A 19,061-nucleotide genomic window follows, 5' to 3' on the forward strand; every position below is an offset into this window, starting at 1 on the left:
ATTTCTCCCGGCAATCTTGATTCCAGCTCATGCTTCTTCCAGCCCAGCGTTTCTCATGATGTACTCTGCATAGAAGTTAAATAAGCCGAGTGACAATATACAGCCTTGACGTACTCCTTTTCCTATTTGGAACCAGTCTGTTGTTCTATGTCCAGTTCTAACTTTTGCTTCCTGACCTGCATATAGGTTTCTCAAGAGATATTAAAAATAAAAGCAAATAAACAAAAATTTTTTGTACAGCTGACAAAGCTATGCTGATTAAGTATGAAACTGACCTGCAGGATCATGGGATGATTGGCCACATCCAATTTCCATAATGGGAGGAAGGGCCTTGAAAGAGGTTTTGGCAATTCAGCCATTTAGAATTATCCAGCTTCTGAAACCAAGTAGTAGATTTTGGCCAAATACTGAAGTCAATGCCAATCTTCAGGGTATTTAACTACCAATCTTTTTCACTTTCTCTTTTCTGGCCTTTCATTTTCCTCTTTATCTTTCTCTCCTTTCTTCTCCGTTACCATTCTTTCTTCTTTTTACCTTTCTTAAACTTCTTTGTCTTCCTTCTTCCCCTTCCATCTTTCTTTTTCCTTTTCCTTCAGCAGAAATGGAGGCAGGAGCACTCACTTCAGAGGACTCTTAGATCTTCCCACATGCTAACCCCAAACAGCCTTCCAAGAAGTGAGCATGCTCCCCTAGGCACAACCATGCTAGAAGCTGTGATGAAAATGCTGAGTTAAATATCACCCTTTCAGTCTATATTTAAATATCTTCGGTCAGGTACATAGTCTGGTATGTAACAGAGAACTGAAAAAAAAAAAAAAAACCTGACTTTGCTTTGAGCAAGCAGAAATATTTTTTATAGAAATCAAGTCTTTATGTTCTCAGTTGTCCAAGATTTTCAGAATTTTCTAGAATCTGCTATAATGTTAGAGTAATAATTAAAGTTTAATTAGTCCTCAGAATCACCCTTTGATACAGATGTTATCACCAGAGATTCTCAGAAGTCAAGAGAAGTCTATTTTTCTATATAAACATTTTTTTAACGAAGAAATGTCAAGAATACTATAAAAACTATAATTTATATTAAAAGGTTATATAGAAAAAAGTAAAACTTTAGCACAAAAGAATATAATGCAATATTGCATATACAGTCAAAAGATAATTACAGGTTTTATTACTAAAATAGGGATTTATAATACCCTACCTGTACCCTAAGATTCAGCTGCAAGTTCAATCTTTAAAGATAGAAAATTTCTTACAGTTCTATCATAGTGAATTTCATTTGGAGACAACACTAAAATGATGTGTGAGGCCCTTTATGAATATAAGTCTTGGACTAAGTGGTCTCTCTGATGGCCCTTCTAATCAGGATCTTTAAAGTCAGTGGTCCTCAATACAATCCAATCCAATATCACCCATTTAATAGTAAGTGTTTTGCAATGCTCTACCTACAGTCCTGAAATGACACTTAATAGACAATACAACCTATCTACACACATTAAAAAATATGTCAATCACTGTAGCCTCAGTTGTAGTGTATAGGATCTCTTTGCATTCACATACACTGGGTTTCAAAAGTTGTTTGAAATATTGGAAAAGTCATTGAACAGGACTTTAAACGGTTTCTAATATCTGAAAAGAACTGAGAAAAAGAGCCTCCCTGGTAGGCCAGATGATAGAGAATCTGCTTGCAGTGCAGGAGACCTGGGTTCAGTCTCTGGGTTGGGAGATCCCCTAGAGAAGGCAATGGCTACCCACTCAAATATTCTTGTCTCGTCCTAAATGAAGCAAAATCACCCCTAATAAGAATCATTATATAATGATTGAAAAAAATCTGAGTCAAAGATCATAATCCAGTATTATACACTCATCCAGAAAGAACACAGTTCAAATCCAAAGCCACATCGTATGACATCTATCCAGTACATTGTTTCAGCATGTCACAATTGCCTCTTTATTTGGAATGGTTTTTCAGGGTCACATCTGACCTTTCTGTGTCTTGTCCAAGATCTATTTATCTTTGCAGACACAGAAATCATGCAGCACATATTTTCCTCAATACAAATAATATACAAATCATAGTCCAACTTGCTGACATTGATAAGTGATATTCAGTTCAGTTCAGTTCAGTCGTTCAGTCGTGTCCAACTCTTTGCGACCCCATGAATCGCAGCACGCCAGGCCTCCCTGTCCCTCACCAACTCCCAGAGGTCACTCAAACTCATGTCCATCGAGTCAGGGATGCCATCCAGCCATCTCATCCTCTGTCATCCCCTTCTCCTCCTTCCCCCAATCCCTCCCACCATCAGAGTCTTTCCAATGAGTCAACTCTTCGCATGAGATGGACCAAAGTACTGGAGTTTCAGCTTCAGCATCAGTCCTTCCAATGAACACCCAGGACTGATCTCCTTTAGGATGGACTGGTTGGATCTCCTTGCAGTCCAAGGGACTCGCAACAGTCTTCAACACCACAGTTCAAAACCATCAGTTCTTTGGTGCTCAGCTTTCTTCACAGTCCAACTCCCACATCCATACACAACCACTGGAAAAACCATCGCCTTGACTAGATGGACCTTTGTTGGCAAAGTAATGTCTCTGCTTTTCAATATGCTATCTAGATTGGTCACAACTTTCCTTCCAATTAGCTATGTATAACCAGCTCTTTGTATTGACATCCAGAGGCTACGAGGAGTGGCTGGACTCTCTTTTATTTGAAGTACTTATATAACCATTTATAAATTTTCTATGTTTATACATAACACTGCCTACGTGATGTATTATCTGGCACATAGATAGGCATCTCAAACATAAAACTACTAAACCCCACTCTTCATTTTTCACACCATTAACACACATATATACCCCAAACTTGTTCCTCCCTCAGCCTTATTCACCTTGGTAATAAGATGTCTAAGTAGTCAGTTTCTCAAGCCAAAAACTAAAGCATGATCCTTGATTCTTTTCTTTGCCTCCTGTATTAGTTTGCTAGAACTGCCATAACAAAATACATGAGATTGACTGGCTTAAACAACAGGAAGATATTTTCTCACCATTCTGGAAGCTAGAAGTCTGAGACCAAGTTGTCAGCAGAGTTGGTTTCTTCTAAAGTCTTTCCTATGCTTGTAGACAGCCATCTCTCCTCCCTCTGTTATCACATGGTCTCCCCACTTTGTGTGCCTGTATCCAAATCTTCTCTCCTTATAAACACACAGATCATCCTGGACTTGGCCCATACTCAAACCTCATTTTAAACCAGTTACCTCTTTAAAGACCCTGTCTCCAAACACAGTCACAATCTGAGGTATTGGGGCTTAGAACTTCAATACAGAAATTTGACAGGGGACACAGTTCAGCCCTTAGCACCTCACTACCTTCCTACCTGTATCATCAGCAGATGTTTGTACTTCTCTCTACCTCCACAGCCTCTGCCTTGGTCCAAAACACCATTAACTCTTAACCATCACTCTAAGAGCCTCCCGAGTAGTCTCTTTGCTTCCAGTCTTGCATCCTAACATTCCAATTTCTATGCAGCAGCAAGAGTGATCTTTCTCAAACACATATAGGATCTTATTACCCCCAAGATTAAGTCCCCACAATAGTGAGTCATTACAATTAGAATACAACACAGAATCCACTAAAGCCTTTGTGTGGATTACACTGTGGAAAATTCTTAAGAGGATGAGAATACCAGACCACCTTACCTACCCCTTACGAAACCCACATGCAGGTCGAGAAGCAACAGTTAGAACCATACAGGGAACAATGGACTGGTTCAAAATTGGGAAAGGGGTACGTCGAGGCTGTATATTATCATCCTGCTTATTTAACTTACATGCAGACAATATCATAAGAAATGCTGGGCTGGATGAATCACAAACTGGATTCAAGAGGGCCAGGAGAAATATCAACAGTCTCAGATATGCAGATGATACCACTTTAATGGCAGAAAGCAAAGAGGAACTAAAGAGCCTCTTAATGAAAGTGAAAGAGGAGAATGAAAAAGTTGGCTTAAAACTCAGCATTCAGAAAACTAAGATCATGGCATCTGGTCCCATCACCTCATGGTAAATAGATTGGGGGAAAAAAGGAAATGTGATAGACTTTATTTTCTTGGCCTCCAAAATCACAATAGATGGTGACTGCAGCCACAAAACTAAAAGATGGTTGCTCTTTGGAAGAAAACTATGACAAACCTAGGCAGCATATTAAAAAGCACAGACATCAGTTGGCTGACAAAGGTCCCTATAGTCAAAGCTATGGTTTTTCCAGTAGTCATATATGGATGTGAGAGCTGGGCCATAAAGAAAACTGAGTGCCAAAGAATTGATGCTTTCAAACTGTGGTATTGCAGAAGACTCTTGAGAGCCCTTTGGACAGAAAGAAGATCAAATCAGTCAATCCTAAGGAAAATCAACCCTGAATACTCATTGGAAGGACTGATGCTGAAGCTGAAGCTCCAATACTTTGGCCACCTGATGCAAAGAGCTGAGTCACTGGAAAAGATCCTGATGCTGGAAAAGATTGAAGGCAGGAGAAGAAGTGGATGACAGAGGATGAGATGGTTTGATGGCATCACCAACTCAATGGATATGAGTTTGAGCAAATTTCAGAAGATGGTGAAGGACAGGGAAACCTAGTGTGTTATAGTCCATGGGGTTGTGAAGAGTCAGAGATGACAGTGGCTGAACAATGAACAACAACAAATGGAAAGAAACCCATGTTACTAATTTATGAGGCTAATCAACTTGTTATCTAAAGTACAGAAGTACATGGTTGCCCTTGTTTCTTATTATTACCATCCTCATCCAGATAGCATTCCCTGTATTTTTAGGACATCACACTGTTCTCCAAGGGCTTTCAAATTTACTTTATCATCCTCTTTTCATGAACACATGAGCAGTATGTAAGCTTACCAGGATAGTCTCCACATCTATATTGCAGATGAGGAAATAAATATACAAAGAGCTAGTGGCACAGCCAAGAATCTTTCAACCCCCTGGCAAGGTACAGGTTAATTCTTTGACAAAAATAGAAGGAAAGCAACTATAGTCTACAAGCCCAGTTCTCTGTTGACCATTTTTCTAGGGTTAAGATAACACCATTAAACAAAGGAAATTCTGACTACCCTTTCCAATCTTAAGATGGTTCCTACAGCACTCAAACCTTTTCTTATAGACTTTGTACCTACTGTATTCATGACTGCTGTTCACAAACTCAGTTATTAGACTTAGCTATGGAGGAAGCCCTGAAAATAAACAGCTTACTGAATTGGAAACATAAGTTGGTCAGAATAATTGCCCTTTTATTCTTGCCAAAAGGATTAAGTTGTAATAGTATACCCCACGTGGAAATGTAAAGCATCTTGCTTGTTATGTAACTATGTGGGAGTCTGGTAAACAGAGGTTTCAACTTTGTGTTGAGTCCATGCCACAGATATGTAGAAAGTCCAAGGCACTCCCTGACACTGGGAGAAACTATAGAGGCAATGGGGTTTGCTTTGGAGTTACAAGATTTCCCTTTATGCTTTTGTGCTCCTTGGTATATTTGCCATGTTATTCCAATACCCACTGCTTTCATACTTCTCCTACTTTCGCACTAACCTCAACAAAGAATCTGTAATTCACTCTCATTAAGGATTACTGAAAACAGCTGACAATGTCATCTCTGCTGAGATGTATATTTCAACATCTCATTTACACGATTAGTACTTTAATTCTGTTCTGTACATTTTTATTGGAGTATAGTTGATTTCCATACAGTCAAGGATATGTATGGTCTTCCCAGTGGTCATGTACAGTTGTAAGAGCTGGATCGGAAAGCAGGCAGAATGCGAAACAACTGATGCCTTCGAACTGTGGTCCTGGAAAAGACTTCTGAAAGTCCCTTGGACAGCAAGGAGATCAAACCAGTCAATCTTAGCAGAAATCAACCCTGAATAGTCATTGGAAGGACTGATGCTATAGCTGAAACTCCAGTATTTTGGTCATCTGATGCAAAGAGTTCACTCAGTGGAAAAGTCCCTCATGCTGGGAAAGATTGAGGGCAGAAGCAGAAGATGGCTGGAAGACATCACTGATGCAGAGGAAGTGAACTTGGACAAACCCCAGGAGATGGTGAGGGACAGGGAGACCTGGCATGCTGCAGTCCGTGGGGTCACAAAGAGTCAGACATGAGTGGGCAACTGAACAACAACAACTGATTTACATTATTGTGCTGGTTTCAGGTGTACAACAAAGTGAATCAGTTGATATTCAAGAGGACGGCAAGGTGGTGATTTCTTGCTCGTAGCAATAATGAAGACAAGACAGTGAGTTTCCAGGTGGTAGCAATAGTCAAAGTCTTACAAATGGTTCCAAAAAACACTGTGATTCAATATAGTCTAACCATTTGAGTAAGACTCCAGCCAGAAGTAGATGGTATGAAAAAATCCAGCTACTGAATGGAAAAAAGGGATTATAGATAAGAACCAGACAGGCTCTCAGAGTCCCACTCAAATGGCCTGGAGACCAGATTAGGGAATCAGTTCTAATGAGGTGGATGAAACTGGAGCCTATTATACAGAGTGAAGTAAGCCAGAAAGAAAAACACCAACATAGTATATTAATGCATATATATGGAATTTAGAATGATGGTAACAATAACCCTGTATATGAGACAGCAAAAGAGACACTGATGTATAGAACAGTCTTTTGGACTCTGTGGGAGAGGGAGAGGGTGGGATTATTTGGGAGAATGGCATTGAAACATGTATAATATCATATATGAAACGAGTCGCCAGTCCAGGTTCAATACACGATACTGGATGCTTGGGGCTGGTGCACTGAGACGACCCAGAGGGATGATACAGGGAGGCAGGAGGGAGGAGGGTTCAGGATGGGGACACATGTATATCTGTGGCGGATTCATGTTGATATATGGCAAAACCAATACAATATTGTAAAGTTTAAAAATAAAATAAAATTTAAATAAATAAATAAATAAAATTTTATGATTTTAAAAACAAAGAGGGTAAAAGTCCAGTCATAAGAGAAAGGATTAGTCCAGGGTACTCCAAGAAGCATATACCAAGACAGGACTAAAGGAACAACTTTGTTCCAAACTAACTAGACGGTTTACATTTCACTCTCTGAATAAACCCATCTTCATGCCTATGTGTGTTCTAAGTCACTTCAGTCATGTCTGATTCTTTGCAACCCTATGGACTATGGATCACCAGATTCCTCTGTCCATAGGGATTCTCTAGGCAAGAATACTGGTGTGCATTGCCACACCTTCCTCCAGGGGATCTTCCCAACCCAGGGATCAAACTCACATCTCTTATGTCTCCTGCATTGGAAGGCAGATTCTTTAACACTAGTGCCACCTGGGAAGCCCCCTTCATGCCTACAGATACAGTTATCTTTATGCTTGGAGTCTAAGCATCTTTCAAACCCATCTTAAATCTAAACTCTTTCCTCCTGAGTCAGACTTTTTACCTGTTCCCCTGGAACATGCTGAGGTCTAACTCTGATTATGAATCTAAAGGCAACAAGGGATAGATAGGGGTAGATCTTGAGGATAATAGCCATCCTTTCACAGTTATTACAGGATCTTTAAGCATCCTCAGATATGGAAGATAGGCTGCTTCCAGGAGTAGAGTGACTTACAAGATTCTCAACTTCATTGAAAGACTAGATGAGGCTGAGGACTCAGCTAATGTTATGATTCTGAAACCTACAAAAGTAAAATTGGCTCTGATTTCCAGCAAGATTACCACTGAAGCTAAAAGAAATAAGAAGTTCTTTTAGGTCCACCACAGAAGCTCTGCCTCTCTGACCATTCACTGAGCCCAGAGTCTAAAGACCTAAGCCTGTCATTTTCCTTCTTAAGCACTTCAGTTTCTTCAGAAGTAGCCATCCCTCCACTTGACCTTTTGAGCATCTTTGTTGCCACACAAGTAAGCATAAGAGCCACTTGTTCCTACAAGGCACTTGCTTTAGTACACAATTTGCCACAATCAAACATAGGTGATATTATGGTTAGTTGTGATACCACCATTTTCCATGGATTACTGCATCCCAATTCACAGTTGTCAAAGGGCTCAACACTACACTGAGATCTAAGGACATGACCAAGCCAGCTCCCAAATGTCATTTTTAAGTGTTTGTTTTATTGGACCATTCCTGACAGCAACTTTTGTATTAGTCACTACCCAGTCACCATTTATTTTCACATAAAGAATACAATATTAAAAATTGTTGGCGAGATACTAGAAACCCTAAAGAACAAAAAGAGGATACAGAATATCATAGAGGTAGTAATTGCAGAAAGGGCTACCACCTCCAGGCCCAAGAGACAAAGGGAAGAGACTGGGATGATTGGAACTTAGAAGCTTAAAGGAAAATTGCAGACCTGAGATTGCACCTCTGAGGAGGGTGCCAGCTGGCTACTGTTGGCTCTTTGAAGCAGCATGTAGAAACTGGCTCTAAGAGTATTAGAACAACTGTAATCTGGAACTAGCTATGGAACCAGTATATTGCTACAGTAGTGCTGACAGGAACAGGAAGCAAATAGAAAGGAGTAAGTCCCTTCTTTTCTAGGCTCTAAACTCCCCCAGACAAGGAGCCAGCTGGCAAAGAAGAATGAGGTTTGCAGAGTCCCAGGCCCAGAAAGTAGAGCAGAAAAGAACCGATTTGATGAAAAGACAACCTACTGAATGGGAGAAAATATTTGCCAATGATATGAATGATAAGGGATTAATATCCAATGTATATAAACAGTTCATACAATTCAGTATTAAATACAACCTGGTTTAAAAATGGGCGGAAGAATTGAATAGGCATTTTTCCAATGGGGAAATACAGATGGCCAATAGGCACATTAAAAGATACTCAACTGATTCACACTGTTGTTGTAACAGAAACCAACATAGCACTGTAAAGCAATGAAAAAAAATTTTTAAAGATACTCACTATCACTAATCTTCAGGGAAATGCAAATCAAAACCACAGTGAGATATCACCTCATACCTGTCAGAGTGGCTATCACCAAAACTCTACAAATAACAAATGTTGGCAAGAATGTGGATAAAAGGGAACCCTTATACATTAGTGATGGGAGAGTAAATTAGTGCAGCTACTGTGTAAAACAGCATGGACGTTTCTCAAAACACTAAAAACAGAACTACTATATGACCCAGCAATTCTATTCCTGGGTATATACAAGAAAAAAACAAAAACACTAAGGCAAAAAGATACATTCACCCTAATGTTCATAGCATCATTATTTACAATTACCAAAAGATAAAAGCAACCTAAGTGTCCACCAACAGGTGAATAAATAAAGAAAATGTGACATATATACAATGGAATACTACTCAGTCACCGAATGAAATTCTGCTATTTGCAGCAACATGGGTGGACATGGAAGGCATTATGCTAAGTGAGATAAGTCAGAGAAAGACAAGTACTGTATGATATCATTTATATGTGGAATCTAAAAACTTACAACAAACCAGTCAACATAATGTAAAAGAAGCAGACTCACACATATAGAGAACAAACTCGTGGTTATGGGTAGAGGGCAATATAGGGGTAGGGGAATGGCAGGTACAAATTACTGAGTGCAAGACAGGCTCAAGGATGTATTGTACAACATGAGGAATATAGCCAATATTTTTTAATAACAATGAATGAAAATTAACTTTTAAATCATATAAAAATTAAAAACAATGACAAAAATTTTTGACGACTTTGAGTCAAAGGAAAATAATAATCAGCCAGCATTCTTTAAACCCATCCCAAATACCACTGCTGCTGCTGCTGCTAAGTCGCTTCAGTCGTGTCTGACTCTGTGTGACCCTATAGACAGAAGCCCAGCAGGCTCCCCTGTCCCTGGGATTCTCCAGGCGAGAACAATGGAGTGGGTTGCCATTTCCTTCTCCAATGCTTGAAAGTGAAAAGTGAAAGTGAAGTCGCTCAGTCACGTCTGACTCTTAGCGACCCCATGGACTGCAGCCCACCAGGCTCCTCCGTCCATGGGATTTTCCAGGAAAGAATACTTGAGTGGGGTGCCATTGCCTTCTCCGTCAAATACCACACTTCCACCATAAAGCCTCTCAAGTTACTCGCATATAAATATTTGTTCTCTCTCATTTGAGTCAATATAGTAACTTGGTTTCCTTTTGGTGTCACTTGTATTTTTCCCTGAAGTAGATTTATGCTTGTACTTCTCTTAATCTCTCCCCTCCCCACTGTCCTTCTCCTCCATACATGGACACATCCATGCTGGTTCGTGAATACTGAAACAGTAATTCACCTCTCTCCACATCCCCTGTGACTTCCCAATAACCAGTTGTATAGATTCACTGCCACATAGTAGGTATACATATTTTAATGAGTGACTAAGTTAGTGAATAAATTTAACTGATTGAGTATCAGTCTAGGGAAATCAGACTTGGATAACACTAGGGGTTTTTGAACATAGGACCATAATGTGTACCTAAATTTTAACAATATATTGCCTTGGTTAAACCAAATATCCTTTGAAGAAATAGAAGAAAATGGCCTCTTTGTGGAGTGATTGACCTAATTTCAAACTCAGGAAAATTCTCAGTATCTAATTCACTGCACCTTCCTACTTATCCTCCTGGCCATGTCAGAAGGGAGATATATGCCAAAATTTCACAGACTTCAGTGGATCCAAAAACTGAAGCCAGTTTCACATAACACAACAAACAGAGACAACATATTTTGCAACCAGTAAGAAAAACAAACTAAAAAAAACATCTGGTGTAGACTTATCTGAAAAGTTAAACAGAATATTATACTCAGAACAAAGGAAGGATGGCTCCAAGCATTCTTGTGGAAAGAGATGAAGTCTGTTCCAAATCCCAAGATACCAAAAAATACTTCTGGCAGATGAACTGAATCACTGTTCTGTGTTACTAATAAGAAAATATTCAGAATAGGGTCACCAAGTTAAATCAACATTTACTTATAGAGCTCCTACGGAATACCCAACTCTAGTAGGTGTTGAGGAAGATAAAATTTAGGTGCACATTATGGTCTGTGATAGGAAATATCAAATCAGTCGAACGGAGGTAAGACTTAAAACTCATGAGACAATGAGCACACCACCCCAGAAGTCTCCAAGGTAAGGGAGTGTGAGATATCATATTTGACCTACAGGAAATCATCAGCAAAGTGTTTAGGTACTAGGAAGCCTTCTTGAGGAGACTGAAGTTTATTCAGGGTCTGAAAGATGCACAGGACTTGTACAGACCAAATGACAGTGGAAGAGTTCCTCCACCCCTGAATTTAGGGGCCTGCACCAGGAGAGAGCATGATCACAAGCAGAGAGATGAGAAGGAGTAGGGTGTATGTGATGGGCAGACAGGGTGTGTGCAGAGAAATGGTGGGATGGGTAGAGCAGGGCAGAGTGTGACTGCCAGCAGGAAGTGATCTTCAACTCCTAAGAAGGGGCATGACATAATAGGTGCTTTGGGAAGATTAATTTCTCAAAGTCACTTGAAGTCCCAGCTTCAGAAGAATGGCCCTTGGGAAAGAGCAAAAGAAAGAAACAATGCTAGCCGCAGAAGAGCACTCAAAGAGAATGGAGTTGAGTCTAAGTTCTTTCATTGGGACAGGCTGGGGCCAAGAAGGTAAAGTCGTCACTGAAGAAAGGAAAGGGGATACTGCCATTCTGACCCTTCAAACTTTCTTCTGACTGAACAGCTTTCTTCTCTGTGGCCCAAGGCCTCCTCTTAGATAACCCTGAGGGGTCACCTTCAAGGCAATTGCCATAAAATCTTGTGCTTGAAGGAAACTTCCAAGAAAGAGAAACCTAAATCTCTTTTCCTGTCTCCCTCTTCTATATTTGGCATAAACCAGGTAGAGCTAGACATCAGCTCAGGGAAAGGAGTAAGGGCGTAACTCTGTGGTCTGAGCAGTTCTGGAGATACAATGACATGAACCCCAGGGATCTAGAATCACAGTAAAGCAAGGCCTCTGGCTACAGTTGTGAGTCTCCCAAGACTCCATTAGGTTCAGCAAAATACAATAATGAGAATTACAAGATATGAAGTGATCTGGAAAATCTTCCCAAACCCTCACCTATTCTGCAATAATCAGCTTGTCTGTCAAGCATCAGTGCTTCTCACGCCTTATACAAGGCTCACAGTAAATTCTCTTATTCTCCCCCAGTCTCCAAGAATTCTAGTCTGCTTCCCAGGGAAGCCAGACAACAGGCAGCCTGTCCAAACTACTTCTGCTCTGTCCAGCATTCAAACTACAAACCACCTATGGAATTTGGAAAATGGAGAATTGAAGAAAGAGGAATGAAAAAGCTGGCTTAAAGCTCAACATTCAAAAAACTAAGATCATGGCATCCAGTCCCATCACTTCATGGCAAATAGATGGGAAAACAATGGAAACAGTGACAGATTTTATTTTCTTGAGCTCCAAAATCACTGCAGATGGTGACTACAGCCATGCAATTAAAAGATGCTTGCTCCTTGGAAGAAAAGCTATGACAAACCTAGACAGCATAGTAAAAAGCAGAAAAAAATAAAATAAAATAAAAAGCAGAGACATCACTTTGCTGATGAAGTTTCGTCTAGTCAGAGCTATGGTTTTTCTAGTAGTCATGTACGGATGTGAGTGTTGGACCATAAGAAGGCTAAACGTCAAAGAATTAATGCTTTCAAACTGTGGTGCTGGAGAAGACTCTTGGGAGTCCTTGGATAGCAAGGATATCAAACCAGTCAATCCTAAAGAAAATCAATACTGAATATTCCTTGGAAAGACTTGATGCTGAAGCTAAAGATCCAATACTTTGACTACCAGAAGCAAAGAGCCAACTCACTGGTAAAGACCCTGGTGCTGGGGAAAATTGAGGGCAGGAGGAGAAGGGGGCAACAGAGAATGATATGGCTGGATGGCATCATCAACTCAAAGGACATGAGTTTGAGCAAACTCCAGGAGAAGGACAGGGAAGCCTGGTGTGCTGCAGTCCATGGGGTGGCAAAGAGTCAGAAACAACTTAGTGACTGAACAACAATAACAACAATCCTTATATAGCTGGTTTGGCTTATACTTCAGAGGCCTCAAACAGTAGTAGTCTCTCCACAGTATCCCCTTGACCTAGAAGAGGAGGCACTGGGAGGCACTTCCTCAGCAACATCTCCTCACACTGGGGTCCCATGCTGCTTCTAGGCAGCTGTACTGGACAGAATTTAATATAACCCCATTTTAGCTCATCTTGGGAGGCTCACATTTGGCCCTCAAGAAACCATTACACACATTTTGTTGTAACACCCTCTGGGAGTGCAGGCCAAAGCCAACAGAGAAGGTCCTTCCTAGGTAGCCAGCCAGAATCTGATCCTCTAGATTTCCCAGGCAGGAGGCAGGTAGACAAAGTTCCTCCCTCTAAGTGATCGAATGGAGCTCCTTTATGCATGTGGCAAGAAGGTCTTCTGATCCCGTCTCTTTGATGGAAAATGGACACAGAGCATACCTGCAGCTCTTTCCAGAGAGATTCATTTCAAGATTCTCTCTCAAGCTCCATTTTCTTGACACTCTTACACTTTCAGTTGCATCAGCTGAAACTTCCAATTTAACTTGGCTCTTAGCACCCAAATTAAATCAACTTTTGGACATTAGAGTCATACAGAACAATCTCTTAAGCAGTTTAAATGTATTTGCATTGTCTTTAGCTTACATTTTCTATCTTTGAAAAGTTTACTTTGATTTATTCAGTAGATTGGGCTTTCCTGGTGGCTCAGCAGTAAAGAATCTGCCTGCAATGCAGGAACCGCAGGAGACAGGGGTTCCATCCCTGGATTGGGAAGATCCCCTGGAGCAGAGCATGGCAACCCACTCCAGTATTCTTGCCTGGAGAATTCCATGGACAGAGGAGCCTGGCAGGCTACAGTCTATGAGGTCATAAAGAGTCAGATACAACTGAAGAGATTTAGCATGCACTCATGCATTCAGTAAATCAACAGATTCAGAGAATGTTGGAAGGATGCTATTAATAGTTCAATTTTCTCATTTTACAGAGTAGAGATCTGAAGTCTTGTGAGAATTAACACAAAATATACAACCAAAGGGGTAAATCACTGAGTATTTATTATATAGCCATTAGAGAAGAGTATGAATGTGTTTAGGGGTTCTAGAAATACAAAACTGGTTTCCAATTCTTTTTTTTTTTTTTTAATTTTTGACTGTGCTGGGTCTTTTTTGGAGCACATGGGCTTTTGCTAGTTGCGGTGCAAGGGCTTCTCTTGCTGGGGAGCACAGGCTGTAGGGTGCATGGGCTCAGTAGTTGCAGCATGTGGGCTTCTCTAGTTGTGGCACACAGGATTAATTGCCCTATAGCATGGGGGATTTTAGTTCCCCAACCAGGGATTGAACCCTTGTCCCCTGCATTGGAAGATGGATTCTTAACCACTGGACCACCAGGGAAGTTCCTGGCTTCCACTTCATACATAACCCCCTGTGCTAGACACTGCTCAGTGACATCGACCCACTCCTGTAGCGTCACTCCTGCATCCCAAGGATTTGAAGGTTCAAAACTACACTTCTAAGACTTGTTTGCAGTTAAAGCTTGGATACAATTTAGGTTTTCCCATTGAGATAAACATCTGGACTTGTAAGGCAAAGGGAAGGAGAGGCTACATTTCTGTGACATGTTGGTAGGCAAACATGTTCCAACAGATGTGTTTACATCAGTCAGACTCCATACCTCACTTTTTGAAGGCATCTGTGGTAATAGCAGAAGTTTCCTGTTCTTTGGGTGGTAGCTCTAGTGATACAACCTTACAAGGCCTGTGGCAGTCCTCCGGTTTCTGCTCCTCTTGCCCTTTTATCTACTCCTTTTTTTGTCAAATAGAACAGTTTCTGCTTCCTGTTCTAAATCATGAGTGATATGCATATAGGCCACGAATATAAAATCTTAAAGATGGAAGGACCTTCTCTGAGGCATCAACTCTATAATTACCCAGCAAGTCCCCAAACATCTACCTCCTAAATATCTCATATGTCCAATCTCTATTCTCCTTTCTGCTGACATTGCTCTAATTTAGGTCCCCCACATCTCTGCCTAGACTTCTGAAATAACCTCCTGGGTTTTGATATCCTCGATTGTGGTTATTGTCCATTCTAGTTTCCATGTGAATCTGATCTTTTCTGATCTTATCACTCCCTTGTGCAAAATTCCTGAATGCATCACCACAACCCAGAGGATGGTATCCAAACCCTTGAATGTGGCACTCCGATGCCCTTCATAATCTGGGCCCCGCCTGATTAATTCATCTGCTATTCCCATCACCTTCAGTTCAGTTCAGTTCAGTCGCTCAGTTGTGTCCGACTCTTTGCGACCCCATGAGTCACAGCATGCCAGGCCTCCCTGTCCATCACCAACTCCCGGAGTTCACTCAGACTCATGTCCATCTAGTCAGTGATGCCATCCAGCCATCTCATTCTGTCATCCCCTTTTCCTCCTGCCCCCAGTTCCTCCCAGCATCAGAGTCTTTTCCAATGAGTCGACTCTTCGCATGAGGTGGCCAAAGGACTGGAGTTTCAGCTTTAGCATCATTCCTTCCAAAGAACACCCAGGACTGATCTCCTTTACAATGGACTGGTTGGATCTCCTTGCAGTCCAAGGGACTGTCAAGAGTCTTCTCTAACACCACAGTTCAGTAATGTTTCTGCTTTTCAATACGCTATCTAGGTTGGTCATAACTTTCCTTCCAAGGAGTAAGCGTCTTTTAATTTCATGGCTGCAATTATCATCTGCAGTGATTTTGGAGCCCAGAAGAATAAAGTCTGACACTGTTTCCACTGTTTCTCCATCTATTTGCCATGAAGTGATGGGACCAGATGCCATGATCCCATCACCTTACAGTTCAGCAACACTGAACTAATTGTAGCTTGCTCTATCTTGTTCTCTTTTTTGTGCATTTGCACATATTTTTCTTTCTATTTTATGTTCCTTGCCCATCAGCTACCTAAGAAACCTCTATTCTTCCTTCAAGATTCAGCTTTCTTCTCACTTCCCCTTGAGGTTTCTCTCACTCCTCTTCCAGGTGGACCTAGATGTTCCTACCTGAGTGCGAGCACTCCACTGAATCATACTTCCACTGTGACTCTGATCACCTCTCTCCATTAGACTAAATATTTCTAGATGGTAAAACTGTTCTTTCCATCTTTGAGCCCCCAACAGACTACTATAATGCATGACATGGGAAGCACTCAGGGAAGTAGACAGAAGGGAAGGGGGGAAGAGTAGGAAGAAGGTATATAAAAACAGGAAAAGTGAGATGGGGACAGAGCCAACATTCAGTGACTTTGAAATTCTGCCTGTTTCAAACTTTGAAACTCATATTCTCCAAGAGTTAACTCATCTCATAAAGCCCTCCTAAATTTCTAGAAAATTGAGACTTTTTTTTTCCACTGTTGGCCAAGCAAAACCTTTCATTATAGTCCAGGTGCATAGCCTTTGTTTACATATTCTATAATTCCAGAGCAAAAAAAATGTTTAAAAACCATTATTCCTCTAATCTCCCAGGAGGTTTATTTTACAGCTTTAATAACCATATCATAGTTACTGCTTTATTTTTTGGAACTAGAACCACAGACTTCATTTTTGCCTTTACCTTTTTCCTTTCTTCCTCTGCCCCACACCAACTTCCCTGCCCCTGTTCTCCTATGCCTACCACACTCAACCTTTCTCTTCCAAGTTTTCTCTTTCCAGGGCTCTACGTCATGAAAATACAAGTAAAAAGGAATTTTTACTTTAAGAAAAATAACTCCTCCCCTTTCCCAATTTTTACATCAAAAGACATTCTTAAAAGCCATTCTCTTCTATGTTTAGAGAACTGTAACTTCTCTGGGGAAAGAAGGTAGTTGATTAAGAGTAAGGCCCCTTAGCGCCAAACATTCCAAGTAAGTATAAGTGATCTGTTATGGTAGGTTTTTATGTAGAAGGCTTGAATTCTTGTTCCAGTTCTTATACTTATAAACTCTGAGACCCTGAAGAAGTAATTTCTAAACTTCTTGGAATGACAGCCATTTCATTTGCAATTGAGAGCATTAGATAGATGATTTATAAGGTTCTTACTGCTCTGGGATTCACTGGCTCTGCTATTTTTGGCATCTTGAATAACCAGAAGAAGTCAGATTCAGTATCTTACTATAGCAAAAGTGGTAAAAAAAGAAAAAAGAGCATAAACTTTTTTTTAGCATAAACTCTTAATGTATATCTATGTCTTCTTGAGTGTTAAGATGAGGATCGTGACATACAAACCTCAGCTGATTATTTCTACTGAAAAAAATTTAAGCATTTAGGGATATGTTCTGAAGAAGTTCTCTCCAGATCCTCCTACAGGCAACAATGGTGAAGAGAGTGGCCATCATTGGAGCTGGTGTCAGTGGCTTGGCCTCCATACGGTGTTGTCTGGAAGAGGGGCTGGAGCCCACCTGCTTTGAAAGGAGCAATGAAGTTGGAGGTCTGTGGGAATTCTCGGTGAGTAAGACAATAGAAAGTGATGGGTTTACACTGCAAATCAAATGTGAACAGTTCTTTCAGATTTGATCACAATGCTCCAGATGCTCTGGAAACTAAAATCTCCTCTCTCCCATCCTACTCAAGTCCTATCATTTAAAACTATGTCATACCAGCAAGGCTTATCCTGAAGAGGGCTTCTCCAGCTCATTAAGTGTTGCCATCTACATGGCAGAGCCCAAATCTCTAGGCTTTTAAGGGGTAAAAGGGTCAGTAGTTAACAGAGCTTCCCCATGTAACTGAAAGATCCTGTGCCTATTGCTATTAAATCCTGAGAACATGGGCATGGGGGTGGGGGACTTGTGAAAAAGAAAAACCTAGACTGGGGTCAGAAGTCCTGAGTTCCAGTATCAACTCTGATTTTTTAAGCAGACAGATTTCAGGAAAGTCACTTTTTTTTTCCCACCCTTCAAATGCTCATTAGTCAAATGCAGGAGTTGAAAATTAAGTTTATTCTAACCTGCCTCCTAGTTATAGCAGGATATGATTTTTTAATTAATTCATGTCTATTAGGCACATATTATAAGTTATTATAAATGTTGATTGTGTGTGGCATGTACATGGATATTAAATACTCTTGTCAGGCCATATCCAGAGAGAAAAATGATTATCTCTGCCATTCGGTTCATTGCTAGAAAAACAATGTAATCAGGAAATATTCATTATAAACCCAATTCTTAAATTTCAAAAAACAGCTTTGGGAAACTTCCAGACTTTCTGTCCTGAACTTCTTAGCCATTAGGATTAGATATAGATGATACTTATTTGGCTTGAAGATATTCTAGCCACATCATTTATCTTGTAACCTCAGTCTGTCCTGATCTCTGTATTGTGGAACCTGCAACAATAGGTTGCTCTGTGGGTCCTATAACTCTGAAAATATTGCATGAAATACAGACCATAAATTTGTATTTTCCACTATGAAATAACCGATGTATTTTTTTTATGAATTTAATTTTTAATTTACATTTTATTAAGGAGACATGACCAATTAATCTAAACCATGAAATGGTTGTTTATTGCCTTATTCAGTTCAGTTCAGTTCAGTTCAGTCACTGAGTCGTGTCCAACTCTTTGCGACCCCATGAATCGCAGCACGCCAGGCCTCCCTGTCCATCACCAACTCCCAGAGTTTACTCAAACTCATGTGGGTCAAGTCAGTGATGCCATCCAGCCATCTCATCCTCTGTTGTCCCTTTCTTCTCCTACCCCCAAACCCCCCCAGCATCAGGGTCTTTTCCAATGAGTCAATCTTTGCATGAGGTGGCCAAACTATTGGAGTTTCAGCTTTAGCATCAGTCCTTCCAAAGAACACCCAGGACTGATCGCCTTTAAAATGGACTGGTTGGATCTCCTTGCAGTCCAAGGGACTCACAAGAGTCTTCTCCAGCACTATAGTTCAAAAGCATCAATTCTTTGGTGCTCAGCTTTCTTCACAGTCCAACTCTCACATCCATACATGACCACTGGAAAAACCATAGCCTTGACTAGATGGACATTTGTTGGCAAAGTAATATCTC

The 19,061-nt window shown here is 40.6% G+C and overlaps 1 protein-coding gene across 4 annotated transcripts in view; it reads left to right on the top strand.

The window, feature by feature from the left end:
- FMO3 (flavin containing monooxygenase 3) overlaps positions 1-19,061 on the top strand; it is an 86,525-nt gene that overhangs the window by 40,070 nt on the left and 27,394 nt on the right. Inside the window, exon 1 of one of the 4 annotated variants that reach the window (XM_010836721.1) lies at positions 17,158-17,502. The exons of the other annotated variants lie outside the window; for them this stretch is intronic. Within the exon in view, the coding sequence (XP_010835023.1) occupies positions 17,371-17,502 (132 nt within the window). The 5' untranslated portion in view covers positions 17,158-17,370. Of the gene's footprint in view, positions 1-17,157; positions 17,503-19,061 lie in introns of those variants that run through there. 4 annotated transcript variants of the gene reach the window in all.

The sequence above is a fragment of the Bison bison genome, unplaced genomic scaffold, assembly GCF_000754665.1.
Source record: "Bison bison bison isolate TAMUID 2011002044 unplaced genomic scaffold, Bison_UMD1.0 scf7180017864064, whole genome shotgun sequence".
Classification (NCBI taxonomy): Eukaryota; Metazoa; Chordata; class Mammalia; order Artiodactyla; family Bovidae; genus Bison; species Bison bison.